Below are 15,790 nucleotides of genomic sequence, written 5' to 3' on the forward strand. Positions count from 1 at the left end.
GGCTAGGGCCTGGAGCGTCTGCGGGGTTGCGAGAGTGGGGGCCAAGGAACTGAGCGGGGGATTCCTGGAACCTGCTTAAAATCCCCCGGGGCCCCCGTATAAGGGGGCTGTCCTAAGCCAGTAACCAATTGCAGCCTGGCATGTGCAGTTGAGAGGTGGTGGGGAGGGGCACAGAGTGCAGGGAGCAGAAGGGGCATTGTGTCCCCTGGGTGGAGGGGTTGGGGGACACATACCACCCCATACACTGAGGGCTTTGTGTCTGCTGGCCTCCCCCTGCCCCAGGCTGGAATGTCGGGAGGGGGTGAGGGAGAGGAACAGAAAAAGGGACACAACACATTTCTCTGAGGGACAGATGGGCAGGGGAACCTGAATCCTAAGGGTATTAAAAGGGCTTCCTCCCTAGCCTCCTCGCCTGCTAGAGGCAGGTTTCCCCCAGAGAACTTTGAAAACAGGATATCCCTATTATCTTGACTACTATGGGCTGCACTGCAGGCTTCTTGAGATGACCAAGCCCTTTGGGCGTCTTTTTTTTTTTTTTTTCTCCATCTCTCTGCGTCTTGGGTGATTCTTTCCAGATAAAAACTTTTTTCCATGGCAAAATATCCAGGGAAGAATCCCCTGATCTTTCCCTTTTACAGGAAGTCCTTCACTGCCTCATGCTGCAGTTTAAGTCCATTTCAGTTAAGAGCAAGGCAACAAAATTACATTGAGTGCCTGCTACATATACAACTATGTGAGTATGTGGGTATGTGAGTAATAGAAAGAGGAATAAAAATCAAGATCCTCCTTCAAGGAGTTCAAAATTTAGTTTGGGGAGGCAGAGAGTCAGAGGACAAACCTGTTAACAACCAAGTATAATAAACCATGATGCTTAGTATAGTAGAGTGATGAACAAAGTGCTGAGAGTATAAAGGAGGGCACATAGAGCTACATTAGGAAGATGAAGCTATGTAACAGAGATTAAATACAAAACTATCAAGAACTTTCACTTAATAAATAAAGTTCAGAGGTAGAGGGAGTCATGTCTAGAAGGCAATACTAGGTGTGAACCAAGCTTTAAGGATGCGTGACATTTTGAAAAGGAGAAATTGGCGTGAGGGTATCACGCAGATAGAACAGCAAAAGCAAAGACAAAGAGATAAGAAAGTGTGTGTGTGTGTGTGTTTGTGTGTGTGTGTGTGATTGGTAGGTTTGTGAAGTTTTGGGAATGTTCAGGGCAGATCTGTTGTCCTCCAATTTGACTCAGTTTGGGGCATCTTGAACAGGCATCATAGGAGAGGAGTCTGTATAGGAAGCCAGTTTGTGGAGGGCCTTAAATGACAGACTAAAGGGGGTGGATTTAATTTGGTACATCATAAGCATTTGCTGATGGTTTGGGGATGGTATTTAGGGTTAGGAATGGGAGTGTCTACATGGTCAGAGCTGAGTTTTAAGACAAATATGTTAAGTGAAACTATTTAAAGAGGTAAGTGAAAGAGGCATTCATTGGATTTGTTAATGTGAAGCTTCCAAGGGCCAAAGTAGGGTCAATGACTGGAAGATCAAGAGCAGAAAACTGCATTTTAACATAACAACTTCCTGATGACTAAATTGTTCACTAAATGAAACTTGTTTTTTGAGGTACCCATTATCTAATGTGTTAGAGCACAGTCCTGAAGATCAGCTGTCAGCAGTGTTACAGAGGAGATTCCTGCACTGGATAGAAAATCTAGTTGGAGAGCTTCTAAGGTCCCTTCCAATCCAGAAGTCTATTCAAGTGCTTTCTTTGCCAGCAGTATAGAAATGTAAAATAGTATTTTCATTTGATGCAGAAATAAGTGAATCTGTGCTTTTAAATCCTGAAAGGAGAAGTACGAGTGCTAAATATAAATAAGATCTGAATATTAATGTAATGGATATGTTTTTAATGTAGAATAGGAGATGCTCTGGGCTGTCTCCTTCACTTCTCCTCACCCTCCCTCCTCAAAAGAAGCTCGAAAACTTTTGCACTCTTCCATTCCTTTCCACTTGCTTGTATTTTCCCTTATGTCATAAGTGCTCTGGAAGTGATTCCTGTGCTTGGGTTCCTCAAAACTGTTTTTATGTATATAAATCAAAGTGAGTTCTCCCCCACCTCCATTCTGGGTTCTTCTGGCAGTGGGTGTCACCCACACAGCCCTGAAACAAGGAACAAGGGAGCATTGTCTTTGGTTACTGGGCATCTAGCTTATGCATCAGTTCAAGCCCAGGAATTGTGAGACATAAAGCTAATCGAGGTGGTTAGAGGATGCTCCTCATCCTGAGAGTGGTTCTCTGCGAGGTTCTCTCCCCTACGGATCTCAACTTGTGCACTATCTCTGTACTGGTGAAGAAGGTTTGCATAAGAATGGGAAGGATCCCAAAGTATCTTTAAAAACATTTTTTAAATTGAAGTATAGTTGATTTACAAAGTTGTGCTAATTTCTGGTGTACAGCAAAGCAATTCAGTCATACACATATATATTCTTTTTCATATTCGTTTCCACCATGGTTTGTTACAGGATATTGAATATAGTTCCCTGTGCTATACAGTAGGACCTTGTTGGCTATTTTCTATACAGTAGTTTTTATCTCCTAATCCCAAATGTGTAATTTATCCCTCCTCCTTTGGTAACTATGCTTGTTTTTCTATGTCTGTTTCTATTCTGTAAATAAACTCAGTTGTACCATATTTTAGAGTCCACATATAACTGATATCATGATATCTGACTCTTCCTGACTTCACTTAGTATGATAATCTTTTGGTTCATCCATGTTGCTGCAAGCCCAAAGTATCTTTTTCCCTGGGTGTCTCAGTCACCCTATAAGACGTTTTTGGTCCCACCTAGGAGGGGAAAAGCCTGAAACTAGACTGAGAAGTCCTTGGTGAAGAATCTGGGCAAGTCCTCTGTTTTGTGATGCTAAACAAAGTGTGTAGGCAGGTAAAACGTAGACAGCAGAATTTCAGCCAGCGGCAATTCTGCGGAAAACTTCTCACTTTCTAGTAGAAGTCAGCTGAGAGAGGCGGGGTTGGAGACCAACAGCGCATTTAAAAAAAAAAAAAAAATCTGTAAATAGTCTGAACTACGCTGAGTCCAGAGGTTCCCAATCCTCAGAAAGAGCCGGTGTCGTCACGTGACAGAAGCCCCACCCCCTCGCCCAGAGTTGGCGGGGCCTTTGGCGTCACTTCCGTCCAGGCCGGAATCCAAGATGGCTGCGCTCTTGTTGAGGTGACTTTAGTGTGGGTCTGGGAGTCGGTGCCGGCGGCCCTGGGGAGAGCTGTACTGGCCCCTCACGTCTTGCTGACAGCTGTTTACCGCGTGCCTGGGCAGGGAAAGGACCCGTGGGTGGAGAGCGTGCGCTTGGGAGTCCTGGTGACCCTTGCCCTCCCCTAGCGGCTCCTCTGCACCCTTGTAGGCTTAGGGGTCGCCGGCCGATTATCTTTTCCTTACTCCTTGCGGATGCTTCGCGGGGCTCTCGCCCCTTCTGCATTTCCACTTTTAATAGTTCTTGCGCAGGTTGCGCTCCGGGCCGCAGCCAGAGCCGAGCTCTAAGAAAATGAATAGCTCTAACTTGTCTTATTTAGGACTTGGGCCTCGAGGAGGGGGATCTTGGTGTACCTTACCTTTACATTTCACTCCTGCAGACACCAGCTGCTGGCAGCGAGTGGGCACTGCCCGCTTTCCTACGGGCCCCTGCCAGAGCGTGCAGGAGTTCTGGGCCCCTGCTGGTGTGACGGTCAGCAGTAGCGCCTGTGGTGGTCGCTCGGCTGCCCCACAGCAGCCAGGAAATTCAATTTTAGTTTGTTTTTTCACGTGGTGGGTGAGGGGAGTAGACGTCCCAGTTTTTCTCTGTAGTATCAACTCATTGTCCAGAGAAATACCGTAGGTTGTCTTCCATTCTGAACTGTCCACTGTCTTCAAGGCGTCATTCTCTGCTCAGAGCCTTTCTAGCCATAGCGACTTTAGTGACTTTAGACGCTCTTGGTACAAATCCCAGCATAGTTTCATGCCAGCACTATTTTTGGAAACTATTTGTTATGGAAAGTTAGCTTTAATGCTGTTGAGATTTAATTCCTGACTTCCCCAAATGTCTTCTTATTTCTCTTTCCACTTCAGTCACCCAGTATAAAAATAGACGGACTTTATTTAGTTTTTCTCTGTGACAAAATGATTCCCTTTGGAGCTGAGATCAGGAATGGTTTATCTTAATCCTTCGTTTTTTTACCTGCCTCTTATCTCCAGTTGTCTTTTTTCTAAAGTGTGCCAGGGCTAGTCTTGCCAGATTGCCTGCTTTATTACAGGTAGTTTGACCATAATTGAATACTTTTGAATTCTTTGATATAGCACATTTAGAGATGTCACAGGCTTTTTAGTGGAATTAACATTTAGCTTATAATGATTATATTGGGTGTAAACAGTTCATTTTAGGAGTTTCATGATTAGTGCTCAGAAACCAAGGATCACTGTACTCATTGAGTATGTCCAGACTATCATTTTGAGCTGTGTAGGACTGTCATCACTAAGATTCATTAGTGGTAGTGCAAAACTCTTATGGAAAGGGCACCTTAAATTCTACAAGCTGGTTTCTAGTTCTAGTAGTGTCACTAATTCCATTTATTTTGGACAAGTCAAGGTCATTGATTGCATGATTGTGGTTTCTTCATTTGTGAATGAAAATAGTAATAACTTGAGCTCACTTACGAGAAATATTGGCTAAACATTTTTAATGCTTGGTTAACTAAAAATTATTAGTTATCACAGTATTGTATGTCATGGCTTTTGAATAGTGCTCTATATTTTGTATATTCTCTAAACAGTTCGTGGACTAGCTAGGGATGAATAACCAGCTAAGTAGCACAAACTCCATTGGCACTCAGTCAAGGAATGACTTGCCAAAGCCAAGACTGAGACAGAGAACTAAGCTAAGAACAGCTAGGCTTCTATCTAGTAATGTTCATGCAGCTTAAGCACAAAGCCACCAAGAGTCATTAACCCTCTGGACATTGCTCATCGTATTAAATGCTACATGTGAAGCACCTCTAAAAACAAGGTTTACTTTATTTAAAGTCTAAATTCTTAAGACTGCTTTTTAAAATAAGCATGCTAATTCACAAACCATTTTTTGAGCCTCTTCTGTGTGTCATATTATCATAGGTGCTATAGATGCAAAGTATTCCAGTTCTATTCTTGAGGAGCTCAGAGTTTAGTAAAGGAGATGAGTAAATTAATAAATAAGCAACATAATGTTGATTTAGAGATACGAACAAGTGATGTGGGAGAATGGCAGGTGCAGCAAGTAAGGCTAGAGGAGTGGTGAAGTTGCCATTTGGGAGTTGGGTCTTGAGCCAACCATGCGTTTATCAGGCTGTGAAGGAGGTCCACTCAGAATAGTCTGAGCAAAGGCATGTGGTCAAAAGAAACTCTGCTGTGTCTGGGGGGTAATATAACATTCAGTGTGGTAGAAGTATAGAGGGCTGAAGGGAACTTGTAGAAGAATAGCTCTGGAGAATTGAATTGGGTCGTGTTGAGAACAGCCTTATTTGACTGCAGTATGAACCTTATAAGCAGTGGGGAACTGTTAAAGACTTTTAGGCAGATGATTGAGGAAATCAGCTTTATTTTTTCAGTACTTAACTCTGGTAGTGTCGAATGATAGGGAAGAGATTGGTGCTAGGAGATAAGTTCAGGAGCGTCTGTTACAGTCCTCCTAGTGAGAAATGAAGAGAATACAGACTAAAACAATGGACTGAAGTTTCCTAGATAGTATTGGTAGGATTAGGTGATGCCTTGCATATATATGGGGGTGGGGGTGTGTAAGAGAAAAGAATCAAGAATGACTTACATTGTGTCTTTGCAGTTAGTTGAGTCCTCATACAATTAAGCAGAACTTTTGTATATAAATGATTGTTCTTCATTGTGTCCTTCAAGGTTATATACATATTTTAATGTTGCTGTTACCTCAGTTGCTGTTACTGAAAAATAAAGCTGATTTCCTCAATCATCTGCAGTTCCCTACAGCTTCCACAAGTTCCCTTCAGCCCTCTATACTTCTACCACACTGAATGTTATGTTAGGAAACTAAATTTTGACATGCCATCAGATCACGTTTAGAGGGCATACAAGAGAAACTCATTATATTATAGTCACATCTTGTTTTGGGCCAAAAAAGGGGTTTTATTCAATTTGAGCATATAGACTTGGCTTTGAATAACTTCTGTTTTTTAACAAAAGTCAAATCTGTTTTCAGCAAATGAATATTTTTACACTGCAATGAGTTTAAAAAAGAATGTGATGTGAATTCTAAAGACCTTTGGGAGACCAATGAAATATTAACAAATTACGTATACATGGTATATTGCAGTTTGGAGAGTGCTTTCCTATACATTTTCTCATGTAATCCTCCCAGCAACCAATAATGTAGGTATTAGCAATTCTGTTTTATAAATGAAAAAGCTGAAGCTCAGTGACTCACTAAGTTACACAACTTATGTGGATCTAGACCTCCAGTCTGGCTTTTTTACTTTGTCCAGTGTTATTTTTACATTAGTATTGTTGCCTCAATGCAGAGAAGTGTTTCAAAAACAACTTGAGCCATGATTACATTTTGGAGGAGACATATAATACATTTAGAAAGGGATAGCACTCACTAGAAATTACAAGTTCTGGCTTGTTAATTAAAAATAAAACAAAGAAAGTACCATTACTTTCTAACTATAATATATAAAGCACTATTCCTGAGTGAAAAAAAATCTTTTCAGGGTTCCTGGTTTCACATGAAAGGCAAGGATAGATTAGATATCCACTCTTGTCATATTTCAAGTAAGGTTATGCAGCTGTGCAACTAGTTTCTGTTAGGGCCTTGTGGAAAGTTTACATTGGTATTTGTCTGGGAAACAATAGCACTAGACAGAGAGTGCTGTAGATTCCAACCCACATCTGCAAACTCTTGCTGGGTAGCGAGTGACTGGACCTAGCCTGGTGTGAGGAATGCATGCCCTGCAACTTCAGAGTCACAATTACTTCAATTGATTTAAAGAGATTTGTTCCCACTTGTTTCTTTCTGGGAGCCTTGGGTACACAATGTCTGTATTCACCTCTTGCCTCCAAAGCTGGAAAAGGGAAAAGCTGAAGGAAGTGTTTGGTTGGATTATTTTTCCTTCAAATGGTGGGTCTTCCAAGTGTTCTAGTGTAAAGCATAAGGTTCTTGAAATGTTTATGCATCTAATAACAATGGTATGAGGGACATCATTAGCTTTTTTAGATCATTGGATTTTTTAAATATAAATTTATTTATTTATTTATTTATTTATTGGCTGTGTTTGGTCTTTGTTGCTGCTCTTGGGCTTTCTCTAGTTGTGGTGAGCCGGGGTTACTCTTCATTGTGGTGCGTGGACTTCTCAGTTCAGTGGCTTCTCTTGTTGCGGAGCACGGGCTCTAGGCATGCGGGCTTCAGCAGTTGTGGCTCGTGGGCTTTAGAGCACAGGCTCAGTAGTTGTGGCACACGGGCTTAGTTGCTCTGCAGTACTTGGGGTCTCCCTGGACCCAGGGCTTGAACCTGCGTCCCTGCATTGGCAGGTGGATTCTTAACCACTGCGCCAACAGGGAAGTCCTCAATGTCTTTTTTTTTTTTTTTTTTTTTTTTGGCGCACGGGCTTAGTTGCTCCGTGGCATGTGGGATCTTCCTGGAGCAGGGATTGAGCTCATGTCCTCTGCATTGGCAGGCAGATTCCCAACCACTGCGCCACCTAGGAAGCCCCCTCAATGTCTTTTTAATTTTGGTCCCAGAGCTTCACTCTAATAAACTTAAATACCTTTGGAAGGATTCAATATAGCATGAGTTAAAGGGGTGTAATGATCATGTGTTTTTCAAAATACCATGTAAACACTGGATCAGTTAAATTCTCTTTAGATAGAATGTCTGGGCACATTTTAGTCTTAGACTTGAAAAGCAGGTTTCAGTATTCATATATACATATCAAAAATAGCAACTTTTTAGTAGAAAACTTGTGTATCTTCAAGTACCTTTTCATGTGGATAGTAAAGAAATCTGTATTCTCATATATTTTTCACTATTATATGACAGCCTTTTTCACTTAAAGTTCATTCAGGTTGTCTGGAACTTGTTAGTAGTTACTAAAATGACAGCTTAATACTTAGGACCCTCTTTCCTAAAATCCCTTGTTCTTTTTTTTTTTAAATTCATTAATTAATTTGTTTTATTTATTGGCTGCGTTGGGTCTTCGTTGCTGCACACGGGCCTTCTCCAGTTGCTGAGAGTGGGGGCTACTCTTCATTGTGGTGCGCTGGCTCCTCATTATAGTGGCTTCTCCTGTTGCAGAGCATGGGCTCTAGGCACGTGGACTTCAGTAGTTGCAGCACATGGGCTCAATAGTTGTGGCTCACGGGCTCTAGAGCCCAGGCTCAATAGTTGTGGCGCACGGGCTTAGTTGCTCTTGTGGCATGTGGAATCTTCCCAGAGCAGGGCTCAAACCCATGTCCCCTGTATTGGCAGGCAGATTCTTAATCACTGTGCCACCTAGGAAGTCCTCCCTTGCTCTTTAAACCTTTAAAATTCGTCCATTTGCATCAGGTGTCTGCTTTGGCTAAGCTGTATAGTACTAGGTGTTGCCAGTGGCTTATTCTGTTCCCCCCCTCCCCTTTTTTAATTTTTAATTTTAATTTTATTTTTGGCCATGCCTTCCTGTGTGTGGGATCTTAGTTCTCCTACCAGGGATTGAACCCTTGCCTCCTGCAGTGGAAGCACTATGGAGTCCTAACCATTGGACAGCTAGGGAAGTCCCTCCCCCTCCCTTTTTTTGAAACCCCTGCCTTTTAACCATCACCTCCTTTAAGATCTAGCTTGAAAAAATTTGTTTTGTATATTTCTTTGTTGTATGTTACCAACTCTGATTATTCTTTTACCTTGTATTATTTTTGTTCAGCTAAAATCTTATTTTACATTTGTAAGTAATATTTGTGAGTATTCTCAAGTTATATAAGTTGTAGCTTTCCAACTAGAAAAAAATCTCAAAGATCCTGATACTGTCATTGTTTTCATCTTATTCCTAATTTCCCCCTCCACCCCTAAGTCTAATACAGTACAAAAATAGAGAAGTTGATATGCTGAAGTAGGTCTCTAAATGTGTATTGACTGTTGATTCTCTTATCTTTCAGAAATGTTGGCCGTCATTGCCTCCGTGCCCACCTTAGTCCTCAGCTCTGTATCAGAAAGTAAGTTTCTAAATATATGGAGATTATTATTATTTAACCTTTTTTTTAATCAGGGAAAAGCAGTAGGTTGTTGACTAAGATTTTGGGGATAGTACGAAAGCAGGCAATTGTAGATGGGTGGCTGAAAATTTAGTGATTGTGGTCCCTGTTTTTCTCATCTGGTAGTAGAAGAAGAGAGGATAAGAATATATCTTTGACCTTTTCTTAATTTTCCTCACTTTCAGCTTTTCTGCTATATTTAACTTTATTGATTTGCTCCATTTCTTGATTCCTTCCTTGATATCTAATTTTCTACTTTCTGTCTAGTCTTTCTTCCTTTGATGCTTTCTTTTTCTTGTAACCTTTAATTTTGGGCAGCTCCCAGGATTTAGTTTTTAAATCTGTTTCTTCCTGTTAAATTCATTCCTATTCTACTGACTCAACAACTGCCTCTGTGTGGGGTTTTTTTTTTAAACTTTTAATTTTAGAAATATTTTGTACTTTCAGGGAGTTCCCTAGTGGTCTACTGGTTAGGATTTAGCACTTTCACTGCTACGGCCTGAGCTCAATCACTGGTTGGGAAACAGATCTCACAAGCCGTGTGGCGCTGCCAAAAAAAAAAAAAAAAAAAAAAAAGAAAGAAAGAGAAAAAGAAAGGGATAGAAGAAATATTTTGATAATTCGTACTTTCAGAAGAGTTGTACGAGGAAGTTCTGTATACCTTTCACCCACATTCATCAGTTGTTAACATTTGGCTGTGTTTACCTATCACTCTATAAATCTTAGGTTGTGCCATATGAAATTGTTATTTTTGTAGGTCAAAACTGGCCTAGTATTGACAATTTAGTGTGGTTCAGCACAATTTAATTGTGATTATTTTCTCTGAATTCTTTGAGATTAAGTTGCAGACATCATGACCTTTCACTTCTAAACACTTCTTGTAAGGAAATTCCCTTCAGTCCAGTTTTTAGGACTCCAAGCTTCCACTGCAGGAGGCACGGGTTCTATTCCTGGTCAGAAAACTAAGATCCCACATGCTGCACAGTGAGGCCGCCCCCCCCAAAAAAAATACTTCCAAGAACAAGAACATTATAAGACACAGTATGATTACACGAATGCAGTTATCAAATTTGGGGAATTTAACATTGATGTACTCTTAACTGATATACAGTTGATTTTCAGATTTTCCATTTCTCCCAAATAATGTATTTTATAGAAATACAGTCTGCCTGCCCCCCATCCAGGATCTAATTAGGCTCATATATTATATTTAGTTGTCATATTTCTGTAGTATCCTTTAATCTGGAACTATTTCTTAGCCTTCATTTCCATTGACATTTTTGAAGAATACAGTTCAGTTATTCTGTAGAGTATCTCTCAAGTTAGGTTTGTCTGATTGTTTTCTAATGATTAGATTCAGATTATCCATTTTTGGCAGGAGTAATACATAAATGATGTTATATCCTCAATACATCACATCAGGGGTATATGATGTCATTTGTCCCATTATCAGTGATTTTAACTTTGATCATTTGAATACAGAAATGTCTGCTAAGTTTTTTCCCAGTATGGAGTTACTGTTTTTAACTTTTGTAATTAATAGGTAATCTATGGGGAAATGTTTTCTTGAGGGGGATGGATCACCTTTAATATAGACACATAGTAAGTTAAATTGTTGAACATAGCTGTTTAACAATTGGCTTCAGGGTTATCCGTGGCGGTCCAATGGTTAAGACTCTGCACTTCCACTGCAGAGGGTACAGGTTCGATCCCTGGTAGGGGAACTAAGATCCTACATGCCACCCAGTGCAGCCAAAAAAAAAAAAAAGGAAAAAGAAAATAACAATTGGCTTCAGTCTAGCCTAGTGACTAGGAAAACCAAGAAGCTATTCAGAGTTACTGAGCTGAATCCAGTTCTTGATTTTTGAGAGCCTAGAAAGGAGTCCTGAAGAACCAGATGAGAGCAGCTGGTAACGTATGAGACATCACCTGTGGCCTGGGAAAAGGATAATCCATTTACGTAAATAATTTTAAAATATTGTATTTGCCCTGCTGCCCAACAAGAAGGAAGTTTAGCTTCCATTACTGGGCCTGTATGTTGGGGGATTGGAAAGAAGAGTTATCCTCTCATGTGACCTCATTGGGTGATTGAGGTTATTAATAACTGAGTCAAACTTGGCAGAAGGATAAAGTGGGTGGACAAACATGTTTTCCTAATACATGGGTTTATCTAGCCCAGCTTACCTTTTTTTATTTTAACTTTTTGTTATGCAAAAATTTAAACCAAGTTTACTTTTAATCATTTTAAAACCTTTTGGTTTTATTTTAGTGCCGTCCCTTTGGGAACCACAACCAAAGAAGAGATGGAGAGGTTCTGGAATAAGAACACTAGTTCAAACCGTCCTTTGTCTCCCCATATCACTATCTACAGGTAAGGGCTCTGGAAGCACGGAATTTAGTAGTAGTGGATAAAAGCTCTGAAGGTTGGCCTGTAGCCTCTCTGATTATTTGCCTTAGGCCTTTTTTATTGTGAGATGACTAAATTCTCTCTTCTGGCCTTAGAAGGGTAATCTAGCCTACAAAACTACTATTTGGAAAATTCTGGTAAGTCAAAATTTAATTCCTATTAATTAAAAAAAATTTATTTTGAAACAATTTCAAATTTACATAAATGTTGCAGAAATAGTGTGCTGTGTTCCTATATACCTTTATTCAGATTCCCAATATGTTAACCTGTCTGAATGATTTAAGAACAAATGCAGCGATGATGATACCCAATTATTCCAGTATTATTAGTTTTCTCTTGCTGCTGTCACAAGTTATCATAGACTTGGTGGCTTAAAACAACACATTTATTATCTTACAGTCTTGTAGGTCAAAGTCTGGCTCAGGTCCTACAGGGCTAACATGAAGGCGTTGGTAGGGCTGCATTCATTTCTGGAGGCTCTAGGGGAGAATCTGTTTCCTTGCTTTTTCCAGCTCCTGAAGGCTGTTCTGAATTGCTTGCTTGGCTTGTGGCCTTCCTCCATCTTCAAAACCAGCAATGGTGGGTCAGGTTCTCCCATCCCACCACTCTGAACCTGCTTCATTGTCACATTTCTTCTCTGACTCCCTCCTTCTGCCAGCCCCTTCCACTTTTAAGGACATTTTGTATTACATTGGGCTCATCCAGATAATCCAGGATAGTCTCCTTATCTCAAGGTGAGCTTATAGCAACCTTAATTTTACGTGCAACCTTAATTCCCTTTTGCCATTTAAGGTAAATACTCACAGGTTTCAGGGATTAGAATGAGGACATCTTTCTGCTTACCGCAATCCCTTAATACTTGAGTTTGTATCTCTTAAATTCAAGGAAACTCCATACTACAGCCATCACAGTCAGAAAATTAACATTGATGCAGTGTTACCATCTAATCCTCAGATCCTGTTCAGATTTTGCCAGTTGTCCCAATAATGTCCCTTATAGATCCAAGATCCAACTCAGGATCATGTGTTACATTTAGCTGTCTCTTTAATCTCCATCAGCATGGAACAGCTTTTTTAGCCTTACCTTTTATGATCTTGACATTCTTAGGATGTTTCCCAGTTTGGGGTTTATCGGATGTTTTCTTGTGTTTTATGCATTTTTGGCAGGAATACCTCTGAAGTGATGCCCTGTTCTTCTTAGTGCATCCTGTCAGAGGGTGACTCATGGTGATGATTTATCCCTTTGGTGGTGATGTAACTTTTTATCACTGATTAAGATGTGTCTGCTAGGTTTCGCTAATATAGAGTTAGTGAATAAAGATGTTGTATTTATTAATTAATGCTTATTTTGTGGGGAGATACTCTGAGACTGTAATATTCTATTTCTTGTCAAATGTTTACCTGCTAGCATTGTTGATGGTAGTTGCCTGAATCAATTATTACTGTGATGGTTCCCAAATTGTGATTTTTCTAATTCCATCATACCTTGTTTATTACTATAGGGTAAAGCTCGATTTCTTTCTTCTTTTCTTCCTCCCTCCCTCCCTCCTTCCTTCCCTCCCTACCTCCTTCCCTCCCTTCCTTCCTCTCTCTCACTCTCTCCACCTCCCACGATCTTTCTTTGTTTCTTCCTTTCTTTCTCCAGGATTTCTAACAGGAAAATCTCTACTCTTACGACACCAGCTAAAGGAAGGACACTAATGTTTCCTCTCTACTCTCAATACTTCTGATACCAAATATGTACGGGTTTTCCCACATGAACCAGTTTTTCAACTCTATAGACACCAACTGGGTGTCCAACAGTTTGGTTATGACACTAACTACTTGGAGTCAGCACAGACCTCACAGGTTAGGGGCTCAGTCCTACAAGTCTGCCTCCCATTTCAGATGCCAATTGCAAGTCCCAGGTTGTCACCTGTACTTCTAACTAATCAACTATAAATCAAGAGTTCTCACAACCCATTCCCTGGATTCAGTAATTTGTTAGTATGGCTCAAAGAACTTGGAACATTTACTTAAGTTTACTAATTTATTATAAAGGATATTACAAATGATACAGATGAATAGCCAGGTGTCCTTTTAAGTACCTCTATGTCTGAGAGGATCTTGAGCACAGGACCTTCTGTCCCCATGGAGTTGCGGTGCACTACCCTCCTGACATGTGGATGTATTTACCAACCTGAAAACTTCCCAGACCCTGTACTTTGGGGATTTTTATGGAGGCTTTATCGCATAGGCATGATCAGTTATTAACCTAATCTCTAGCCCTTCCCTCCCCGGAAGGAGGTGGGGGTGGGGCTGAAAGTTCCAAGCTGCTAGTCATGGTTTGGTCTTTCTGGTGACCAGCCCCCATCCAGAGTCACCTCATTAGAGCAAAGGTCGCTCTTACCACCCAGGAAATTCCAAGGGATTTAGGAACTGTGTGTCAAAGAGGAACCAGAGTCAAAGACCAAATAAAAAGATACTCCTAGCACCCCTATCACTCAGGAGATTAATAAGGGTTTTAGGAGCTCTGTGTCAGAAACTAGGAACAGATATGTAATATATATATATACACACACACACACACATATTTTTCCTGTTATTTCACAATTCCTGTTTTGCCCAAAGAGTTACATTGTTACTCTGATTTATTTTGATGTTCAGGTTGTCCCAGACTTAGCTAATGGGAGTTCTTCAAGATGGCTCCTGTGAAATCAAGGTCTGGGTGCTAGATGTGCTCATTGCCACCAGGATATCATTCCTTCTAGGCTGTTTCAGTTGCTAGAGCTATGAGATATATGTATGAAAACACACACGTATGTGTATATGTGAGTATATATGTACACATGCATACATATGTCTATTTCTGTTAATTTGATGGCTGTTACACTGGTGTCTTTTCAAAAAACCCCTGTAGATCTCCTCCTTTCTAGCTAAGCCAGCAAAGGATCTTGAGCTCAACTACCGTCTTTGCTTGGCTTCTTGCCAGGGAGGCTGGTCATTTTTTAACCACCTCCACAAATACCACAACCCTTCAGATTTTTTCCAAGCCAGATTCCAGAAATAATTCTGATTGTAGAAATTGGACATTCTACTAAAATAGAAGAAGATAATAAGTGATCTCAATCCTTGCTACTTTATGGTAAAACTTTTTTTAAGAGGTGAAAGACTTGGGAGAGGATTATAATGATGAAGAACTTCTCAAATTATTTTGAGTCTATATTTAAAACCCTGGCCTTTTTTCACAGGTCATATAACAAATAGTAATAAGCTGATGAGATGAGACTTAAGCTACCTTGTTTGCTCTTCTGGTTGTGGAACTCTAGACATATTTATGGGAAAAAAAGAAATAGCAGGGAACATGGGGCTGTTTTCAAGGTGAAATGTCTGGGAAAGATGTCTAAGAAATCTGGAATCATATTTTCTGTTACTAACTTTTGTAGATTTTTTGGTGGTAGCATGGAAGTATATGGTTAAGTTAGCACTTTCTGAAGTACTCTTTTTTTTTAATATATATATATTTATTTATTTATTGGCTGTGTTGGGTCTTCGTTGCTGCGCATGGGCTTTCTCTAGTTGGTGGCAAGCGGGGGCTACTCTTCATTGTGCTGCATGGGCTCCTCATTGCAGTGGCTTCTCTTGTTGCAGAGCATGGGCTCTAGGTGCGCAGGCTTCAGTAGTTGCAGAGCATGGGCTCAATAGTTGTGGCTCACGGGCTCTAGAGCACAGGCTCAATAGTTGCGGCGCACGGGCTTAGTTGCTCTGGAGCAGGACTCGAACCCGTGTCCCCTGCATTGGCAGGCGAATTTTTAACCACTGCACCACCTAAGAAGTCCCCTGAAGTACTCTTTATCTCTTAATAAATTGTCAGTTTATCAAAACAAAAGTGTATATAGGGATTACGTTATTAGGAAAACAAGTCATTCTAAAGGACATTAGAACAATATTTTAAAAACTTAGAGTTGGAAGGGTTCTTAAATTTTAATTTAATCTTCAACCTCACTGGTTTTAAGAGTGCTGTTTGGGGCTTTGGATATTCCATTAAGCTTCTGTGGATAGTTGTGTGGGGCTGGCAAACATGCAGATTGCACTGCAGGCCCTTAGTCCTGGATAACCAAAGCAATTTGACTGTA

General features: G+C 40.5%; 1 protein-coding gene across 1 annotated transcript in view; it reads left to right on the forward strand.

Moving 5' to 3' along the window:
• Positions 1 to 3,162: 3,162 nt before the first annotated feature.
• Positions 3,163 to 15,790, forward strand: part of SDHC (succinate dehydrogenase complex subunit C) — a 29,743-nt gene continuing 17,115 nt past the window's right edge. Inside the window, exons 1-3 of the mRNA XM_057726570.1 lie at positions 3,163 to 3,227; positions 9,174 to 9,230; positions 11,539 to 11,640. Of these exons, the coding sequence (XP_057582553.1) occupies positions 3,208 to 3,227; positions 9,174 to 9,230; positions 11,539 to 11,640 (179 nt within the window). The 5' untranslated portion in view covers positions 3,163 to 3,207. The remainder of the gene's footprint in view (positions 3,228 to 9,173; positions 9,231 to 11,538; positions 11,641 to 15,790) is intronic.

Source organism: Hippopotamus amphibius, chromosome 3 (genome assembly GCF_030028045.1).
Source record: "Hippopotamus amphibius kiboko isolate mHipAmp2 chromosome 3, mHipAmp2.hap2, whole genome shotgun sequence".
NCBI lineage: Eukaryota > Metazoa > Chordata > Mammalia > Artiodactyla > Hippopotamidae > Hippopotamus > Hippopotamus amphibius.